At 42.0% G+C, this 21,550-nt stretch overlaps 1 protein-coding gene across 4 annotated transcripts in view; it reads right to left on the bottom strand.

Annotated features, from left to right (window-relative positions):
• Window positions 1-21,399, bottom strand: part of LOC121559872 (cardiolipin synthase (CMP-forming)) — a 30,571-nt gene extending 9,172 nt beyond the window's left edge. Inside the window, exons 1-6 of one of the 4 annotated variants that reach the window (XM_045216772.1) lie at window positions 20,476-21,399; window positions 20,082-20,219; window positions 14,300-14,429; window positions 14,071-14,156; window positions 13,773-13,841; window positions 9,040-9,107 (exon numbers count right to left, since the gene is read on the bottom strand). In XM_045216772.1, the coding sequence (XP_045072707.1) occupies window positions 9,040-9,107; window positions 13,773-13,841; window positions 14,071-14,156; window positions 14,300-14,429; window positions 20,082-20,219; window positions 20,476-21,045 (1,061 nt within the window). In that variant the 5' untranslated portion in view covers window positions 21,046-21,399. The remainder of the gene's footprint in view (window positions 1-9,039; window positions 9,108-13,772; window positions 13,842-14,070; window positions 14,157-14,299; window positions 14,430-20,081; window positions 20,220-20,475) is intronic. The other 3 variants (XM_041872939.2, XM_041872940.2, XM_041872941.2) reach the window with 3 other exon arrangements.
• Window positions 21,400-21,550: the final 151 nt, after the last annotated feature.

Raw genomic sequence — 21,550 nt, 5'->3', positions numbered from 1 at the left:
AGCAATTTCCAAACGCCTGAAGGTACCACATTCATCTGTACAAACAATAGTACGCAAGTATAAACACCATGGGACCACGCAGCCGTCATACCGCTCAAGAAGGAGATGCGTTCTGTCTCCTAGAGATGAACGTACTTTGGTGCGAAAAGTGCAAATCAATCCCAGAACAACAGCAAAGGACCTTGTGAAGATGCTGGAGGAAACAAGTACAAAAGTATTATGGATGATTTTCTAGTACATATGTTGTAGAATGAAACGCCTATATGCCTTAAATGTTTATGGATTAAGAACCAATTAAAGGGTTAAAACACAGCAGGGACATTTCTTTAGTGCAAATGCTGTGCTTCTGATAAGAATGGTTCCTTAACTCCCTGCAGCTGGTCTGGGTATGTCAATGACATGTGATGGCGATACAACTTCTCGTTGTAGCTGTGTGGAGATTGGAGTAACAATGGAACTAGTGTTATCACTTGTTTGTGCTTATGACCTGACACACATAGCCACATGCACATAGTCACAAGGAAAAACCATAGTGGCTCAGGATCCTTGGAGGATGGCTGTTTGGAAAGGCTTAAATGTATGTTATGGACATGACGTGTAAACCATGTTTAAGTATGAATTGATATGTTTTATAATGTGTTATGAAATGATAAGGGTAAAACCGAATGAACATGATTGATACTTTGTACTCCAGATGCATGCCTGGATAGTGAATATAGTCAATACAGAGTGTGATTGTCCTTTAACGTAGGTATGTATGTTATTTTCTGAGAGCGTGTCCGAGTCACGGCACCAATATAATGAGATGAGACACAGAGGCCCCATTTAGAGAAACGCACGTAGCCTTCGCGAGTAAACAACATGTGACACCGAAGGATGTTAATCATGTACATATAATGGAGTAACTGTGTAGGTTGTATTAGCATGACTATGCATGTGTCTGTATAAAAGGAGAGCTCCGAATCAGGGAAAACAGATGTTCTGCTGATCATCTCGGCTTTCGTTGCTTTGTGTAATAAAAGTATATTTTCATTCTACAAAAACTCTGGACGAACTTTTGATTTTTAACAAGTATAGTGATACTTATCCACGACATATTGGCGAGCCAGCCAGGAGTGGAAGGGATCATTGAGTACTTTGCCATCAGAGAAAGTTTGGACAAATCACACACAAAATTCAGTGGCCACTGTTAATACAGGTAAGCAACGTTCTTACTTTTAAAACATAGAAATTATGTGATTCGATCAAGCTGAATCTGAGGGTAAGGTACAGAAGGGGTCTCTCCAGCATTAAGGACTACATTTAGGAAAAGTACAGAGGTTTTTTTGGAATGAGAATTAAGCATGCATGCAATGTTGTTGATAATTGAGGTTTAAAAATCCTGCGGATACAGCCCAGGGGATACAATACACAGGGAACTTAGTTGTAAAATACTTTCATTTTGGCAAGAGAGGCTGCTCATCGTAACCGGTGTGTGTGAGTGTGTGTGTCCTGATCAGAAGGGGATCAGAAGGAGTGTGTGTGTCCTGATTAGAAGGGAATCAGAAGGTGTGTGTGTGTCCTGATTAGAAGGGAATCAGAAGGTGTGTGTGACGTTACCAGGAGGGGTATGAGAAATCCTGTTGGAGGAACAGGTCACGTGTACGGGTGTGATCATATGACGTATACACATTGTATTTCGGCCAATCTTTTAGGGTATCATTACATTTAGGAAATGTATTAGTAATGTAGGATTATGGTCAAATTTACCATAGTAAAATGTCAAATTCTAAAACTAGCCGCCGAAATTGTCGCAACCCCTATTACTAGTCTGTTCAACCTCTCTTTCATAACGTCTGAGATCCCCAGAGATTGGAAAGCTGCCGCGGTCATCCCCCTCTTCAAAGGGGGTGACACTCTAGATCCAAACTGCTACAGACCTATATCCATCCTGCCCTGCCTTTCGAAAGTATTTGAAAGCCAAGTTAACAAACAGATCACCCGACCATTTCGAATACCACCGTACCTTCTCCGCTATGCAATCCGGTTTCCGAGCTGGTCACGGGTGCACTTCAGCCACGCTCAAGGTCCTAAACGATATTATAACCGCGATTGATAATAGACAGTACTGTGCAGCCGTCTTCATCGACCTGGCCAAGGCTTTCGACTCTGTCAACCCCCGCATTCTTATTGGCAGACTAAATAGCCTTGGTTTCTCAAATGACTGCCTCGCCTGGTTCACCAACTACTTCTCAGATAGAGTTCAGTGTGTCAAATCGGAGGGCCTGTTGTCTGGACCTATGGCAGTCTCTATGGGGGTGCCACAGGGTTCAATTCTTGGGCCGACACTTTTCTCCGTGTATATCAATGATGTCGCTCTTGCTGCTGGTGACTCTCAGATCCACCTCTACGCAGACGACACCATTTTGTATACATCTGGCCCTTCATTGGACACTGTGTTAACAAACCTCCAAACGAGCTTCAATGCCATACAACAATCCTTCAGTAGCCTCCAACTGCTCTTAAACACTAGTAAAACTAAATGCATGCTTTTCAATCGAACGCTGCTGGCACCCGCCCACCCGACTAGAATCACCACTCTCGACGGGTCTGACCTAGAGTATGTGGACAACTACAAATACCTAGGTGTCTGGTTAGACTGTAAACTCAACTTCCAGACTCACATAAAGAATCTCCAATCCAAAGTTAAATCTAGAATCGGCTTCCTATTTCGCAACAAAGCCTCCTTCACTCATGCTGCCAAACATGCCCTCGTAAAACTGACTATCCTACCGATCCTTGACTTCGGCGATGTCATTTACAAAATAGCCTCCAACACTCTACTCAGCAAATTGGATGTAGTCTATCACAGTGCCATCCGTTTTGTCTCCAAAGCCCCATACACTACCCACCACTGTGACCTGTACGCTCTTGTTGGCTGGTCCTCACTACATGTTCGTCGTCAAACCCACTGGCTCCAGGCCATCTATAAATCACTGCTAGGCAAATCCGCCTTATCTTAGCTCATTGGTCACCATAGCAGCACCCACCCGTAGTCTGCGCTCCAGCAGGTATATCTCACTGGTCATTCCCAAAGCCAACACCTCCTTTGGCCGCCATTCCTTCCAGTTCTCTGCTGCCAATGACTGGAACGAATTGCAAAAATCTCTGAAGCTGGAGACTCTTATCTCCCTCAATAACTTTAAGCATCAGTTGTCAGAGCACCTTACCGATCACTGCACCTGTACACAGCCCATCTGAAATTAGCCCACCCAACTACCTCATCCCCATATTGTTATTTATTTTGCTCTTTTGCACCCCAGTATCTCTATTTGCACATAATCTCTTGCACATCTAGCATTCCAGTGTTAATACTATTGTAATTATTCTGCACTATAGCCTATTTATTGCCTTACCTCCATAACTTGCTACATTTGCACACACTGTATATATATTTTCTGTTGTATTTTTGACTTTATGTTTTTTACCCCATATGTAACTCTGTGTTGTTTTTATTGCACTACTTTGCTTTATCTTGGCCAGGTCACAGTTGTAAATGAGAACCTGTTCTCAACTGGCTTACCTGGTTAAATAAAGGTGAAATAAAAATAAATAAAAAAATGTGATAGGGTTAACATTCCAAATTTGGGCCCTTTGATAGAATAAAATATTTATTTATACAAATAGAGGTTAAGCGCATTTGAGAACAACATTGTGTGAATATGGAACAAGAGTGGTATAATGGTATAAATGAGTCACACTCTGAAGTTTGAATGATGAGGTATAGAGGTGTGTATGATGATTTTATAGAAATTTGGATAATAAGCTTTTGATATAATCCATTTGATTAAACTCGTCAGATCTGGTTTCAAAATCAATGAATGTAGATTTGACTCGTTGACTGCTAATTCATTCCCTTCGAGCTTGTGAGATATTTTCTGATAAATTGTGTTATGTGCAAGATGTTAAAATTACAGACCAGAATAAAGGAGGATTTACCTGTCATTTCAATAAAGCATAGGTTCTACATGACTGACTAAAATCTAGGTTTTCTGATTATAGTTCAACTATGGTTATGGGTTGCTTAGATTGATAGAACAGTCAGTGTTGATTTTGTGATGTAAGACTGGGATTTAGCAGCTTGCGTCTTTCGAATTGAAAGACTCACTTATTCAACAGGAATAGTGGGACGAGTTCAAGAGTCATTTTTTGTGTGGTCTAATGATTTGGGAGTTTAAACTACTGTGAATGGGATTGTAATTTGGAATATTGAATTGAATATGGATATGAATTGAATGTATGCTTGTCAATCATAGCAAGTGTTTGTTTTATTAACTATAGCCTAATCAGAAAGGACATAAATGTAACAGAGGACTGGCAATTATAATAGAGCTGTGGCAATTATTTGAATTGATAACAGAGGAAAGTGATTTAATAGGGAAGTGAGAATTTCAAATTTGAATTGTTAAGGTAGACTGGAATGAAATTAATGTATTTTAATAATATGAATGCAAATATACTATTAGTTATTGGTGGTTTGTGAATAGACTTTACTAATGCCATGTTTTAGTTTACGGGTAAAAGAGAGTTGTACTTGCTGGACTGTATCGAGCTGTAAGAGACATTTTAAGCAGAAGTCTGAATAGTTGAATGGAAAACATTTATTTGACAAATTCTAATTGTTATTACTTTATTCTATAGTTTGCGTAACACCAGGGACGTATGCAAATAGTTAATGAATTCTAAAACGATAATTTGTTTTCGTTACGTGAACCAGTGGATTGCAAGTAGCTTAAACTATTATGCTGATGGGATAGCACCAACTTATTGTGGGTTCTAGATTTGTTAAACAACAAATTTATATTTTAACTAAATTAATGCAATAGGCTACAATTATAACATTATCAGAAAAAGGCAATAGCTAATGCGAAAGAGCTATTACCTATGTCATTGATCCAGTAATGATATCTGGATAATAGTAATAATAGAAATCTAGGTAGGATAATTTAGGATAGGGACTAGCTGTCCAGATATAAACAAGTAAAAGAGAAAGCTAAAAACCAAGATTAGGGAATAAATGCTGAGACGAAGATTAGAGAGAGAACAGATACAAAAATTCAGATATGGGAAAAATGGAGTATGTCAATACAACTGGAGGGTTTTTGAAAAGTAGAGTAATGAGGATATTGATCGGGGAAAATAGGGTGTGGTCTAGTGACCCGAGGCTGAACAAACCACTGGGAATATACCTAATCACAAGAAAGCGAGAGAGGATTTATAAATTTGATGTAACTTACAGGAAAGTAATGATAAAGATAAATAAAATAAAATAATATTAAAAGGAGGGGCACAAGGGATAAACACATTTTTGGAAAGAAGCAGAGTATGAAGATATACTAGGAAGAAGGATACCATTGATTGAGGAATATAAAAACTTTTAGCTGAGAAAGCTAACAGAAATAATTTACTTTGCATCCTAATATAAACACTGAACCAAACATAAGATTAGCAACAGGAAGGCCAAGAATACAAGGAGTAGGGATGGCAGGAACATCAGTAGAAATCATGAAGAGAAAGTTCCCAGAGAATAAGGAAGAGATTGGAAAAATCTCTGATAAATGGGAAAAAAGAACCAGAAAAATAGCAACAACATGGCCAAAGGAGGGAGCGTTTGATGTAGCGGTGTGTGAGGATATGGATACCCTAATAAAGAACTATAAAACAGGAGAGAGAGGGGAGAAAATAAAGAAGAGAGAGAAAGAGAGAAATCTTGAAAATATTTTGGGAGGAAGGAAAGAGTTGGAGGGACAGCATAGCCAAAGCTAGAAGGATAATAATGGAGAGGAAGAGTGAACCAAAAAAGGCTGGTTTAACTACACCACCACCATACACAGAAGGGGGCAGTGTTCTCAGGTCACAGGTCTAGTCTCAATAACAGGGAATGTAGAGCTAGAAGGAGAAAAAGGGAAGCAACAGCCTTCCACACCAAAGAAAGGAAAATAATCACATTTAGATATAGACTGTTATGGAGGACTGAAGAGTATGTTAAACAAATTGGAAAATTATGGGATAGATGGACAATATGTTGATGGACAGAGCAAGTGGGATGATGAAAGTAATGAGGAACTAAAACAGTGTGCTGACTCTGAGCAAGAACAGAGTGAGACAGAGGGACAATTATCACACCAAGGAACCACAGGAGGCAAATCTATAGTAACAGAACTAGGTGAAGCACTGCAAGCCCACCTGGAAAAATCAAAGAGAAAATTAAGAAACAGAAGAACAACAACAAAAAACAGATAAATAAGAAGCCCAGTATCCTATTTTGGTAAAGGGGACACGGGTTCACTATGTGCCCTGGGGATCGCAGGACCTGGAAGGCCTGGTGACTAGACTGCCTAACCTGCATGAAGGAGCAGGGAAATGGATTAGAACATATGAAGAACAAACAATGGGGAAGCTACTGGCAGTGGGAGACTTGAAGGCATTGCTGGCCAGGGTGGTGGGAGTGGCCAAAATGGAGGACCTGTTGCAGGCGGCTGGCCTTATACAGGCGGAGCAGAGGACGTTACTGGATGGAGTGGCCTTTGACAGTTATAGGCCAGGACTATGGCACACTCTGAGAATGGAGTATCCAGCCAAGATAGACCTTAAGGCACTGAGAGGGGAGCCATTGGGGGATAAAGAAAACCCGGCAGGTTGCCTGAAGGACCAGCTCAAAAGGTGGCGACAAGAAACAGAAAAAGATCCAGAGGGTGATCCACTAATGACAACACTGTTCAGGACATCATTGATGGAAGCAATGCCAACGCCTGTCAGAAGCAAACTGGAAGATGAGGGGATTGGACTAACATCAAAGTCATACAAAGAGTTCTGTGACCATGTTATTCATGCAGTGGAAAAATACAGGAAGGACAAACAGAAACGGACAGTGCAGGGGAGAGATATTCAGAGAAAACTGACACGGATGCAGCTGGAAGAGCTGACAAGAAAGGACAAAAATAAAACACAAGCTCCAGTGATCGCTCCAGCGCCACCGGAAGAGGGCACCATGGCACCTGTCATATAGGGAGGTCAACAACCACCGCCTCAACCACAAGGCCAAAGAGCTCCTGCCTTACCAGTAGTGAATGTGTACACATTACAATCCCCTAGACAGTGGCAAAACAAAAATTATAAAAACAGACCAAGGAATCAATGGTACCGACCACAGCAGCAGACACACCAAAATGGTGGACCAAGAAGTCCAGGTGTATGCTGGAGGTGCAATCAATCAGGACATACAAGAAGGAATTGTCCTACCAAGCCGTGGTGGCCTAGGCAACCACAACAGGGTAATTGGCAAGGAAATGGGCCCAGCTTAGCTGAATGGCAGCAGTCTCAGACACAGGCTCCACAAGGCCCAGTGAACCCGTGGGGAGGACCAAATCATTGATACTAGGGATGCCCAGGTAATCCTAAAGGGGAGGGTCAGCTAGTGGCAGTAACTATGCAGGCTGATGAAGAACCTATGCTGCAGGTTCAGGTGAATAATAGAGGCACACCAATGATGATAGATACTGGAGCAACTTACTCATGTGTAAGTCCAAATTATGCCTCTCACCTCCCCATATCAGGCAAATATGCACAGACAGTAGAATTTATGACAAATGCAGTTAATACATATGACAGTTCCAGTAAAACCAGAAGCACGAAAATTCTACATTTATACCTATATTAGTATCAGAACAAACTTCAGTTAATCTAGTAGGAAGAGATGCACTGTGTAGAATGGGGGTCCAGATTAAATGCACATCAGAGGGACTAATAATAGTTCAGGAAGGGGTATGTCCACAGATGATCATGGCTACAGACAAAACAGCAAATGTATACTGGATAGGGAGCATAGAATCACCAATACAAGAGGTATTAAAAGAAGTGGGGAACATTTATCAGGGCTAAAGTTCAAGAAATGAGAGTACCAAAATCAGGCTATCATTGTACACTGCAATATGATTCATATCAAAATAATTTGCTAGAACAACTATGGTTAAGGAAGGCATGAGGTAAACTAGCTTCCATGAGATCGCAATATTTTATAATAGGAAAACAAGGGTCACCAATGGAAGCACAAGATGCTCTAGGATCTGATATCATACAGATCTGGTTCATAACACTTTTAGTGGCCAAGGGATAACAGCCAATGTTGTTGTTTACTTTTTTGAACACATGAATCACGATGTGAATCATGTGTCCAAAGGGGGGAGTACTGGTTAAAACAGAGTGACTGTAACAGGCCACCAGTACTAAAGGCAGACAAACAGAAGTGGAGATTGGTTCATGACCTGAGAGCAGTAAATTAAGTAGTTCAGGATAAAGCAGAAGGTGCCTAATCCACACACACTGTTAAAAAATGTTCCACCAGAGGCAAAATGGTTCTCAGTAATAGACTAATGTGGAGCATTTTTTAGTGTACCCTTGGCATGAGAAAGTAGACATTTGTTTGCATTTAATTACAAAGGACAGCTGTTTATGGAGTACAGTGGAATTATTGTCATGTTTGTTTATAGTTAAAACATTTGGGTGGCTAATTAAGATGTACTATAGTAAATGTTAACGAAATGTACATTTTCTGTTCCAGGAGAATGGGAGTTCCAATATTTCTCTTTGGAATGTTTCCTGAGACTGTGAGCTGAGGAGAGCAGTTAGTAAAACTCAGCAATCTTGTAATTAGGCCGTAAGAGGGAGCTACCAAATTAAATAAGGCCTATCCATTTGTTTGGTTTTGCCCTACGTTTCACCAGCACACACGACCCACCTATTATTAATATTTGTAGTTGGGTAGGGTTTTATTTTTGGTTTCATAGGGTAGAAATAATACACCTTAAAGGGCACATAAAGTACATTTTTGGTAGTTTCTATTGCCAGAGTTTTAAGTACACACATGTAAATTCTCCTGATAAGAAATGTACTGAAAAAACCCAATGTAAACTTGGTACGCAAAATGTTTGAAATGTTTAAAATATATTTAAATAATATCTTAGATAAAGGGGAAGGAAATGGAAAGAGACATTCACTTACATGGGGTTGAATGACCTCTGGCCTTTGTTCTGACTTTCTGGTGGGGCCTGATCACCCTCACTAGAAAGCTAGAGACATTGTGTGAGATTTATATGTAGTGTGAAAACACTAATAATTAGGAAGAAGCTTATAATTTAGCAATAGGCCTATGTATGATTCATACCATAACAAGGACAGAGAAAGATAACTAGCCCTGAATGAGGGACACCTGTCGCTAATACATTTTACTATTCCTTGAATGACCTGTTATCAAGGGTTATTATTCTAATTTGATTTGGTGTTTTGTTTTTTGGGGCCTTACCTCTGGCACTAATGAGTTATCGCATGCAAGCTAACAGAAATACGCATCTAACACCGCATGAAATGCTAACTGGTTGACATGCCTGTGCTGGTGCTTAGGGGACCATATTAGGGTCCGCCTCTAGAGCACATGGAAAGGGAATTGGAAGGGTATATCAGGCAACTAACTGTCATATATGAAGTTATATACCAACAGGAGAGAAGCAGAGTTCTAAAACCAGAGGCGAATCTACCATGACCAGTGGTCCCGGGGGAGAAGGTCTACGTCAGGGTCTTCAGAAGGAAGTAGAACGAACAGAGACATGTGGTACCCTACGCCTTCATCCAGGTTACACCAACTGCTGTAAGGGTTGAGGGGAGCTCGACCTGGTATCATCTAAACCGACGACCGAGAGATGAGGAAGTTGAGGATGCCGAGACCCTAGTGACGGAAGAAAGTCCTGAGCGAAAAGGACCAACGCCAGCCCGGAGTAGAGGCCCAGAAGCAGATGGTCATTATCAGAACATTGAGGACCACTTGACTGCCCTTATGGCAACCTAGATTGTCTATATGGGGTAGTGGCAGGGGGTGTATGGGCCTGTCATGGTTACAAAGCTCAACAGCAACAATTGGAGGTTAGCTTAGAGGGAAACCTTCCGGATTTGTACCCAGTACCTGACTGGGCTCCTCGTCCTCATCGTGATGGGTCAGACAATGAGGAAGATACATTGGTCTGAATATATATTCTTATAAAATGAAATCACAAATGGCAAGGCTAAGAATAAGTATATGCACATGCTTACACTCATTATATGTTAACTTTTGTTTTATTGGTTGGGACATAGAAAGTCCCAAAAGGGGTATATATGGATGATTTTCTAGTACATATGTTGTAGAATGAAATGCCTATATGCCTTAAAATGTTTATGGATTAAGAACCAATTAAAGGGTTAAAACAGAGCAGGGACATTTCTATGTAAACTTCCGACTACAACTGTATGTGTGTGTGTGTGTGTGTGTGTGTGTGTATGTATATGTATATGTATATGTATATGTATATGTGTATATATATATATATATATATATATATATATATATATATATATATATATATAAATAATATATACACACACACACACAGTTGAAGTCAGAAGTTTACATACACCTTAGCCAAATACATTTAAACTCAGTTTCACAATTCCTGACATTTAATCCTAGTAAAAATACCCTGTCTTAGGTCAGTTAGGATCACCACTTTATTTTAAGAATGTGATTTGTCAGAATAATAGTAGAGAGAATTATTTATTTCAGCTTTTATTTCTTTCATCACATTCCCAGTGGGTCAGAAGTTTACATACACTCAATTAGTATTTGGTAGCATTGCCTTTAAATTGTTTAACTTGGGTCAAACGTTTCGGGTAGCCTTCCACTAGCTTCCCACAATAAGTTGGGTGAATTTTGCCCCATTCTTCCTGACAGAGCTGGTGTAACTGAGTCAGGTTTGTAGGCCTCCTTGCTCGCACACACTTTTTCAGTTCTGCCCACACATTTTCTATAGGATAGAGGTCAGGGCTTTGTGATGGCCACTCCAATACCTTGACTTTGTTGTCCTTAAGCCATTTTGCCACAACTTTCGAAGTATGCTTGGGGTCATTGTCCATTTGGAAGACCCATTTGCGACCAAGCTTTAACTTCCTGACTGATGTCTTGAGATGTTGCTTCAATATATCCATATCATTTTCCTTCCTCATGATGCCATCTATTTTGTGAAGTGCAACAGTCCCTCCTGCAGCAAAGCACCCCCACAGCATGATGCTGCCACCCCCGTGCTTCACGGTTGGGATGGTGTTCTTCGGCTTGCAAGCGTCCCCCTTTTTCCTCCAAATATAACGATGGTCAATATGGCCAAACAGTTCTATTTTTGTTTCATCAGACCTAAAGACATTTTACCAAAAAGTACGATCTTTGTCCCCATGTGCATTTTCAAACCGTAGTCTGGCTTTTTTATGGCGGTTTTGGAGCAGTGGCATCTTACTTGCTGAGCGGTCTTTCAGGTTATGTTGATATACAGTGAGGGAAAAAGGTATTTGATCCCCTGCTGCTTTGTACGTTTGCCCACTGACAAAGAAATGATTAGTCTATCATTTTTATGGTAGGTTTATTTGAACAGTGAGAGACAGAATAACAACAAAAAAATCCAGAAAAATGCATGTCAAAAATGTTATAAATTGATTTGCATTTTAATGAGGGAAATAGGTATTTGACCCCATCTCAATCAGAAAGATTTCTGGCTCCCAGGTGTCTTTTATAAAGGTAACGAGCTGAGATTAGGAGCACACTCTTAAAGGGAGTGCTCCTAATCTCAGCTTGTTACCTGTATAAAAGACACCTGTCCACAGAAGCAATCAATCAATCAGATTCAAAACTCTCCACCATGGCCAAGACCAAAGAGCTCTCCAAGGATGTCAGGGACAAGATTGTAGACCTACACAAGGCTGGAATGGGCTACAAGACCATCGCCAAGCAGCTTGGTGAGAAGGTGACAACAGTTGGTGCGATTATTCGCAAATGGAAGAAACACAAAATACCTGTCAATCTCCCTCGGTCTGGGGCTCCATGCAATATCTCACCTCGTGGAGTTGCAATGATCATGAGAACAGTGAGGAATCAGCCCAGAACTACACGGGAGGATCTTGTCAATGATCTCAAGGCAGCTGGGACCATAGTCACCAAGAAAACAATTGGTAACACACTATGCCGTGAAGGACTGAAATCCTGCAGCGCCCGCAAGGTCCCCCTGCTCAAGAAAGAACAAATATACAGGCCCGTCTGAAGTTTGCCAATGAACATCTGAATGATTCAAAGGAGAACTGGGTGAAAGTGTTGTGGTCAGATGAGACCAAAATGGAGCTCTTTGGCATCAACTCAACTCGCCGTGTTTGGAGGAGGAAGAACGCTGCCTATGACCCCAAGAACACCATCCCCACCGTCAAACATGGAGGTGGAAACATTATGCTTTGGGGGTGTTTTTCTGCTAAAGGGACAGGACAACTTCACTGCATCAAAGGGACAATGGACGGCACCATGTACCATCAAATCTTGGGTGAGAACCTCCTTCCCTCAGCCAGGGCATTGAAAATGGGTCGTGGATGGGTATTCCAGCATGACAATGACCCAAAACACACAGCCAAGGCAACAAAGGAGTGGCTCAAGAAGAAGCACATTAAGGTCCTGGAGTGGCCTAGCCAGTCTCCAGACCTTAATCCCATAGAAAATCTGTGGAGGGAGCTGAAGGTTCGACTTGCCAAACGTCAGCCTCGAAACCTTAATGACTTGGAGAAGATCTGCAAAGAGGAGTGGGACAAAATCCCTCCTGAGATGTGTGCAAACCTGGTGGCCAACTACAAGAAACGTCTGACCTCTGATTGCCAACAAGGGTTTTGCCACCAAGTACTAAGTAATGTTTTGCAGAGGGGTCAAATACTTATTTCCCTCATTAAAATGTAAATCAATTTATAACATTTTCGAAATGCGTTTTTCTGGATTTTGTTGTTGTTATTCTGTCTCTCACTGTTCAAATAAACCTACCATTAAAATTATAGACTGATCATGTCTTTGTCAGTGGGCAAACGTACAAAATCAGCAGGGGATCAAATACTTTTTTCCCTCACTGTAGAACTCGTTTTACTGTGGATATAGATACGTTTGTACCGGTTTCCTCCAGCATCTTCACAAGGTCTTTTGCTGTTGTTCTGGGATTGATTTGCACTTTTCGCACCAAAGTACGTTCATCTCTAGGAGACAGAACGCGTCTCCTTCCGGAGCGGTATGATGGCTGTGTGGTCCCATGGTGTTTATACTTGCGTACTATTGTTTGTACAGATGAACGTGGTACCTTCAGGCATTTGGAAATTGCTCCCAAGGATGAACCAGACTTGTGGAGGTCTACAATTTTTTCCCCTGAGGTATTGGTTGATTTCTTTTGATTTTCCCATGATGTCAAGCAAAGAGGCACTGAGTTTGAAGGTAGGCCTTGAAATACATCCACAGGTACACCTCCAATTGACTCAAATTATGTCAATTAGCCTATCAGAAGCTTCTAAAGCCATGACATCATTTTCTGGAATTTTCCTAGCTGTTTAAAGGCACAGTCAACTTAGTGTATGTAAACTTCTGACCCACTGGAATTGTGATACAGTGAATTATAAGTGAAATAATCTGTCTGTAAACAATTGTTGGAAAAATTACTTGTGTCATGCACAAAGTAGATATCCTAACAGACTTGCCAAAACTATAGTTTGTTAACAAGAAATTTGTGGAGTGTTTGAAAAACGAGTTTTAATGACTCCAACCTAAGTGTATGTAAACTTCCGACTTCAACTGTGTGTATATATACACACACACGTGTGTGTGTGTGTGTGTGTGTGTGTGTGTATAAGGTACAGAGACTTACCTTGCTGATGGTGGTGGGTTTGAGCTGTGCTGTTGTGTAGCAGGGGTTAAAAAACTTATTGAGAGTCACCTGGAATGAGAGAGAAGGAAAGAGAGAGAGCGCGACGAAGAGAGTGAGGGCGCAAGAGAGAGGAAGATAATTATTATGTAGTCTAAACAGAGCAACACCAAAGATCTAAACGCAACACAGTACTGGATCCACTGCCATTCATCTCCTCATTCCTGTATCCTGACTGATGGACCACAGTGTGTCCGTGACAGCCCTGAACAAGCCCGCTGTGTGTGTGTGTGAGACTTACAGGAGGTGGGACAGTCTTGTATCTGACGTAGAAAACAGCCGCTATCAGACCGACGTCTCTGGCGATCACCAATGCTGTCAGGGGCGCTGAGAACACACATGGTCATTTTTGCTTTCAAATGTGACATCTACCTCTATGTATTGTGGATTGTGTCGACATTGTTTGGGATTATTAGCACTGTAAACAGAAAGATTTAATTGAATTTCGCAGCATTTCAACACACACACACCTGGGATGAGCTGTGCGTAGGTGAGACTGATGTAGAGAACGCTGATGAGGATTTTATCAGCCAATGGGTCAAGCGCGCTGCCCAGCGCAGACTTCTGACTGGCCCAGTTACGGGCTATATAACCATCCAGCTACAAATAAAACACACAGGGTTAACAGAGTGTCTAGTATGTGTGTATGGTGGTGTATTTTTGATCAAAGTACACACATACATACAAATATATATATACAGTGCTATGAAAAAGTAATTTGCCCCCTTTCTAATTTTCTCTACTTTTGCATATTTGTGATACTGAATGTTATCAGATCTTCAACCAAAACCTAATATTAGATAAAGGGAACATAAGTGAACAAATAACACAACAATTACATATTTATTTCATAAACAAAGTTATGCAACACCCAATTCCCCTGTGTGAAAAAGTAATTACACTCAATAACTGGTTGTGCCACCTTTAGCTGCAATGACTCCAACCAAATGCTTCCAGTAGTTGTTGATCAGTCTCTCACGTCGCTGTGGAGGAATTTTGGCCCACTCTTCCATGTAGAACTGCTTTAACTCAGTGACGTGTGGGTTTTCAAGCATGAATTGCTCGTTTCAAGTCCTGCCACAACATCTCAATTGGGATTAGGTCTCGACTTTGACTAGGCCATTCCAAAACTTCCAATTTGTTGCTTTTTAGCAATTTTCATGTAGACTTGATTGTGTGTTTTGGATCATTGTCTTGCTGCATGACCTAGCTGCGCTTCAGCTTCAGCTCACAGACAGATGGTCTGACATTCTCCTGTATAATTCTCTGATACAGAGCAGAATTCATGGTTCCTTCTATTAAGGCAAGTCGTCCAGGTCCTGAGGCAGCAAAGCATCCCCAAAGCATCACACCACCACCACCACGCTTGACCTTTGGTATGATGTTCTTACCGTGGAATGCAGAGTTTGGTTTTCGGCAGGCATTACTGGAACCATTACTGGTCCAAAAAGTTATACTTTTGAATCATCTGTCCATAGAACGTTCTTCCAAGAGTCTTGATGATCATCCAGGTGCTTTTTGGCAAACTTGAGTCAACTTTTTGTACGTAAGAGACTGATCAACAACTACAGGAAGCATTTGGTTGGAGTCATTGCAGCTAAAGGTGACACAACCAGTTAATGAGTGTAAGGGGGCAATTACTTTTTCACACAGGGGAATTGGGTGTTGCATAACTTTGTTTATGAAATAAATGAAATAAATATGTAATTGTTGTGTTATTTGTCCACTTATGTTCCCTTTATCTAATATTAGGTTTTGGTTGAAGATCTGATAACATTCAGTATCACAAATATGCAAAAGTATAGGAAATCAGATAGGGTGCAAATACTTTTTCATAGCACTGTATGTGTGTGTGTATATATATATATATATATATATATATATATTTATTTTATTTATTTATTATATATATATTAGGGCTGTCAAAAATAGCGCGTTAACGACGTTAATTAGTTGTTTGCTGTTAATTACGTCAATTTTTTTAACGCATTTCACGCATGCGCAGTGTGACAAATTATTCAGGTCAGGAAAGTGGTTGGGAGCTAGAGGCGAGATGGAGCAAGGTGAGCAAAGTGGGCCTATTGACGGATTCAAATATAAAAAGAATGATGATGGTACAGTTAACAAGTACAAGGTTATTTGCAAGATTTGTAAGAAGGAGTTTCAATTTCACCGGAGCTGTTCAAGCTTGAAGTACCATGTCAACGCCAAACATGCGTTTGCTGGGCCGTCAGATTCAGCAAGTGGTTTGCGCCAGACCACGCTGAATGTTTGCAGGCAATTAACAAAATCAACCTCAGATAATTTGACCAACACAATAGCAAAATGGATTGCAAAGGATTGTAGACCCATTAGCATTGTAGAAGACTCAGGTTTCCTTGATGTTTTGCAAGTGGCGTCTCAAGACTCATTCTATAAGCCACCGTCAAGAGCCACAGCCAAAGACAAATATTATGGTGTGTAGTATGTTTCAGCTTGATTTAAAACACCATTATTTGGCTGTGTTAATAAACAGACATAATATGAAAATTATGTATCTGTGTCCTGTTATTTATCTTTTGGTATGCATTTCAGAAAAAAAATGGTTAGGATTCAGGTGTAATTGCAAATAGTGATTAATCATGATTAATCCACTGAAAATTCTGATTAATTTGATTAAAAATTTTAATCATTTGACAGCCCTAATATATATATATATATATATATATATATATATATATACACACACACATACACACACATATACAGTGGGGAGAACAAGTATTTGATACACTGCCGATTTTGCAGGTTTTCCTACTTACAAAGCATGTTGAGGTCTGTAATTTTTATCATAGGTACACTTCAACTGTGAGAGACAGAATCTAAAACAAAAATCCAGAAAATCACATTGTATGATTTTTAAGTAATTAATTTGCATTTTATTGCATGACATAAGTATTTGATACATCAGAAAAGCAGAACTTAATATTTGGTACAGAAACCTTGGTTTGCAATTACAGAGATCATACATTTCCTGTAGGTCTTGACCAGGTTTGCACACACTGCAGCAGGGATTTTGGCCCACTCCTCCATACAGACCTTCTCCAGATCCTTCAGGTTTCGGGGCTGTCGCTGGGCAATACGGACTTTCAGCTCCCTCCAAAGATGTTCTATTGGGTTGAGGTCTGGAGACTGGCTAGGCCACTCCAGGACCTTGAGATGCTTCTTACGAAGCCACTCCTTAGTTGCCCTGGCTGTGTGTTTCGGGTCGTTGTCATGCTGGAAGACCCAGCCACGACCCATCTTCAATGCTCTTACTGAGGGAAGGAGGTTGTTGGCCAAGATCTCACGATACATGGCCCCATCCATCCTCCCCTCAATACGGTGCAGTCGTCCTGTCCCCTTTGCAGAAAAGCATCCCCAAAGAATTATGTTTCCATCTCCATGCTTCACGGTTGGGATGGTGTTCTTGGGGTTGTACTCATCCTTCTTCTTCTTCCTCCAAACACGGCAAGTGGAGTTTAGACCAAAAAGCTATATTTTTGTCTCATCAGACCACATGACCTTCTCCCATTCCTCCTCTGGATCATCCAGATGGTCATTGGCAAACTTCAGACGGGCCTGGACATGCGCTGGCTTGAGCAGGGGGACCTTGCGTGCGCTGCAGGATTTTAATCCATGACGGCGTAGTGTGTTACTAATGGTTTTCTTTGAGACTGTGGTCCCAGCGCTCTTCAGGTCATTGATCAGGTCCTGCCGTGTAGTTCTGGGCTGATCCCTCACTTTCCTCATGATCATTGAAGCCCCACGAGGTGAGATCTTTCATGGAGCCCCAGACCGAGGATGATTGACCGTCATCTTGAACTTCTTCCATTTTCTAATAATTGCGCCAACAGTTGATGCCTTCTCACCAAGCTGCTTGCCTATTGTCCTGTAGCCCATCCCAGCCTTGTGCAGGTCTACAATTTTATCCCTGATGTCCTTACACAGCTCTCTGGTCTTGGCCATTGTGGACAGGTTGGAGTCTGTTTGATTGAGTGTGTGGACAGGTGTCTTTTATACAGGTAACGAGTTCAAACAGGTGCAGTTAATACAGGTAATGAGTGGAGAACAGGAGGGCTTCTTAAAGAAAAACTAACAGGTCTGTGAGAGCCGGAATTCTTACTGGTTGGTAGGTGATCAAATACTTATGTCATGCAATCAAATGCAAATTAATTACTTAAAAATCATACAATGTGATTTTCTGGATTTTTGTACCTATGACGAAAATTACAGACCTCGACATGCTTTGTAAGTAGAAAACCTGCAAAATCGGCAGTGTATCAAATATTTGTTCTCCCCACTGTATGTATATATATATATATATATATATATATATATATATATATATATATATATATATATATATGTATGTATGTGTATATATACACACACATATGTGGACACCCATTCAAATTAGTGTATTCGACTATTTCAACCACACCCGTTGCTGACAGGTGTATAAAATCAAGCACACAGCCATGCAATCTCTATAGACAAACATTGGCAGTAGAATGGCCTTACTGAAGAGCTCAGTGACTTTCAACATGGTCGTCATAGGATACCACCTTACCAACAAGTCAGTTCGTCAAATATCTGCCCTGTTAGAGCTGCCTCGGTCAACTGTAAGTGCTGTTACTGTGAAGTGGAAACGTCTAGGAGCAACGACAGCTCAGCCGCGCAGTGGTAGGCCACACAAGCAACGTCAGCACAAGAACTGTACTTCGGGAGCTTCATGAAATGGGTTTCCATTACCAAGCAGGCGCACACAAGCCTAAGATCACAATGCGCAACGCCAAGCGTCGGCTGGAGTGGTGTAAAGCGCAACACCATTGGACTCTGGAGCAGTGGAAACGCGTTCTCTGGAGTGAGGAATCACGCTTCACCATCTGGCAGTCCGACGAACGAATCTGGGTTTGGCGGATGCCAGGAAAACGCTACCTGCCCCAATGCATAGTGCCAACTGTAAAGTTTGGTGGAGGAGGAATAATGGTCTGGGTCTGTTTTTCATGGTTCGTTTTAAGCCCCTTAGTTCAAGTGAAGGGAAATCTCAACACTACAGCATACAATGACATTCTAGACGATTCTGTGCTTCCAACTTTGTGGCAACAGTTTGCCTGTTTCAGTATGACAATGCCCCGTGCACAAAGCGAGGTCCATGCAGAAATGTTTTGTTGAGATCGGTGTGGAAGAACTTGACTGGCCTGCAGAGAGCCCTGACCTCAAACCCATTAGCCTCCAGTATCTATGCTGCAATAGTCTATGTGCCAGGGGGCTAGGGTCAGTCTGTTATATCTGGTGTTACTCTCCTGTCTTATCCGGTGTCCTGTGTGAAGTTAAGTAAGCTCCCTTTAATTATCTCTCTCCCTCCCCTCCCGGAGGACCTGAGCCCTAGGACCATGCCTCAGGACTACCTGGCCTGATGACTCCTTGCTGTCCCCAGTCCACCTGGTCGTGCTGCTGCTCCAGTTTCAACTCTTCTGCCTGTGGCTATGGAACCCTGACCTGTTCACCGGACGTGCTACCTTGTCCCAGACCTGCTGTTTTAAACTCACTCTCTCTACCGCACCTGCTATTTCAACATCTAAATGCCCAGCTATGAAAAGCCAAGTGACATTTACTCCTGATGTACTGACCTGTTGCAACCTCTACAGCCACTGTGATTATTATCTATGAACGTTTGAACATATTGGAGAAAAATCTGGCCTTAATGGCCATGTACTGTTATAATCTCCACCCGGCACAGCCAGAAGGGGACCCCTCAAAGCCTGGTTCCTCTCTAGGTTTCTGCCTTTCTAGGGAGTTTTTCCTAGCCACTGTGCTTCTACATCTGCATTGCTTGCTGTGTGGGGTTTTAGGCTGGGTTTCTGTATAGCACTTTGTGACATCTGCTGGTGTAAAAAGGGCTTTATAAATACATTTGATTGATTGATCAAACACCTTCGGGATGAATTGGAACGCCGACTGCGAGCCAGGTCTAATCGCCCAACATCAGTGCCCGACACCACTAATGCTCTTGTGGCTGAATGGAAGCAAGTCCCCGCAACAATGTTCCAACATCTAGTGGAAAACCTTCCCAGAAGAGTGGAGGCTGTTATAGCAGCAAATGGGGGACCAACTTCATATCAATGCCCATGATTTTGGAATGAGATGTTCGACGAAAATGTGTCCACATTATTTTGGTCATGTAGTGCATTTCAAGGTGTATATGTGTGTGCAGGCAGGCGTGTGTACCACGTCAGTAAATCCAGCCAAAGCAAACAGCCCAAGGGAGAGGTGAAAATGTTGCTCAGTTATCAGGACTCCCAGGACTGGAGCCAGTGCGATGCGACACACACACAGCAGGTTGGGGATGGTCCACGGGTTCTCATACTGAAACACACACACAGAAAGTAAAAAAACACTGGTTTTGCTATATTTAGTGCAGGACTGTGCATTGTTCATATGACTAGAGAATGTGTGGTTCTTTCGGTCTTTAAAACATGCATGACAGGACGAAAGTGACAGCAAGGGAAATAAGCCCTAAAAGTAGACTCAACAATATGGCATAATTTAGCCTACAGCGGGGCAACTTCCTGCTCACAGACATCAACAACAATGAATCTGCCAAGACTACGACTTTTCTTACCACACACCGACCTACCAGTTCTTTAAACTTGAACAGTCCTTGACCAGGATCAGGTAGTCTATCAGCTGGCTGGGTGGTTTCCCTCTGGTCCTCTCCAGTTGGGCAGTCGGCTGGGGTCTCCCGGGGTTTTCCACTACAGAGACCTCTCCAGCCTGGAGACACACCAGAACTCACCGGGATCAACCTCAACCCCAGGAGAAGATGAGAGGGAGACGAGAAAGAGGGATCCGTAGGATAAAACTTAAAGCGGTTGTCGTTACTCCGCGTCCTCTCGTGGCCTCTGCGGTGACAGGATCGGGTGACGCTTTCGGTGGGACCCTTTAGCGCGTGGCCCCTAACCTCTGGGGTCGTTAGGTTGGGGATGTGTGTGTGAGATTGTGTGTAGCTGCACCAATGGGCGACTGAGGAGATTCTGTTTTTGAGTCTCTGCAGCAACTTCCGGTCTACCCTCACACACACACCGGTCTGCTGCTGCCGCCATGACGCAGGAATTGGCCGAAACACACTTCTCCTCACACAGCGCGCCACGTTAGTTACGTGCCCTCGCGCACACACCGCCAAGAAAAACATCGCGAACAACACGCGATTTACAAACTAACCTCATGTACTCCTCTTCACACACACAGCTGTTTATAACACCTCCCCGCTGGTTCATATTTTTCCTGTTTCTTTATTATCAACCAGCAACTCTAGCCGATCATGCCAACGTCTTCCATGTTTGCTGCCGTATTCCGCGACAGTTTTACGACGTCGTGTTATTGGTGGATCTCACCAGACATACAAGCGTCTCTGGTCACTTAAAAGACGGCTTACCAAAATCGGTCCTGGGGCCCACCCGGGTGCACGTTTTGGTTTTTGCCCTAGCACTACACAGCTGATTCAAATAATCAAAGCTTGATGATGAGTTTGTTATTTGTAGTGCTTGGGCAAAAACCAAAACGTGCACCCGGGTGGGCCCCAGGCCCGATTTTGGGAAACCATGTTTTAAGTGACCAGAGACGCTTGTATCTCTGGTGATATCCACCAATACCACGACGTCATAAAACTGTCGCGGAATACGGCAGGACCGAGTTTG

This window comes from Coregonus clupeaformis, unplaced genomic scaffold (assembly GCF_020615455.1).
Source record: "Coregonus clupeaformis isolate EN_2021a unplaced genomic scaffold, ASM2061545v1 scaf0794, whole genome shotgun sequence".
In the NCBI taxonomy this organism is placed as follows: Eukaryota; Metazoa; Chordata; class Actinopteri; order Salmoniformes; family Salmonidae; genus Coregonus; species Coregonus clupeaformis.
This window is presented reverse-complemented; position numbering and strand designations above follow the sequence as displayed.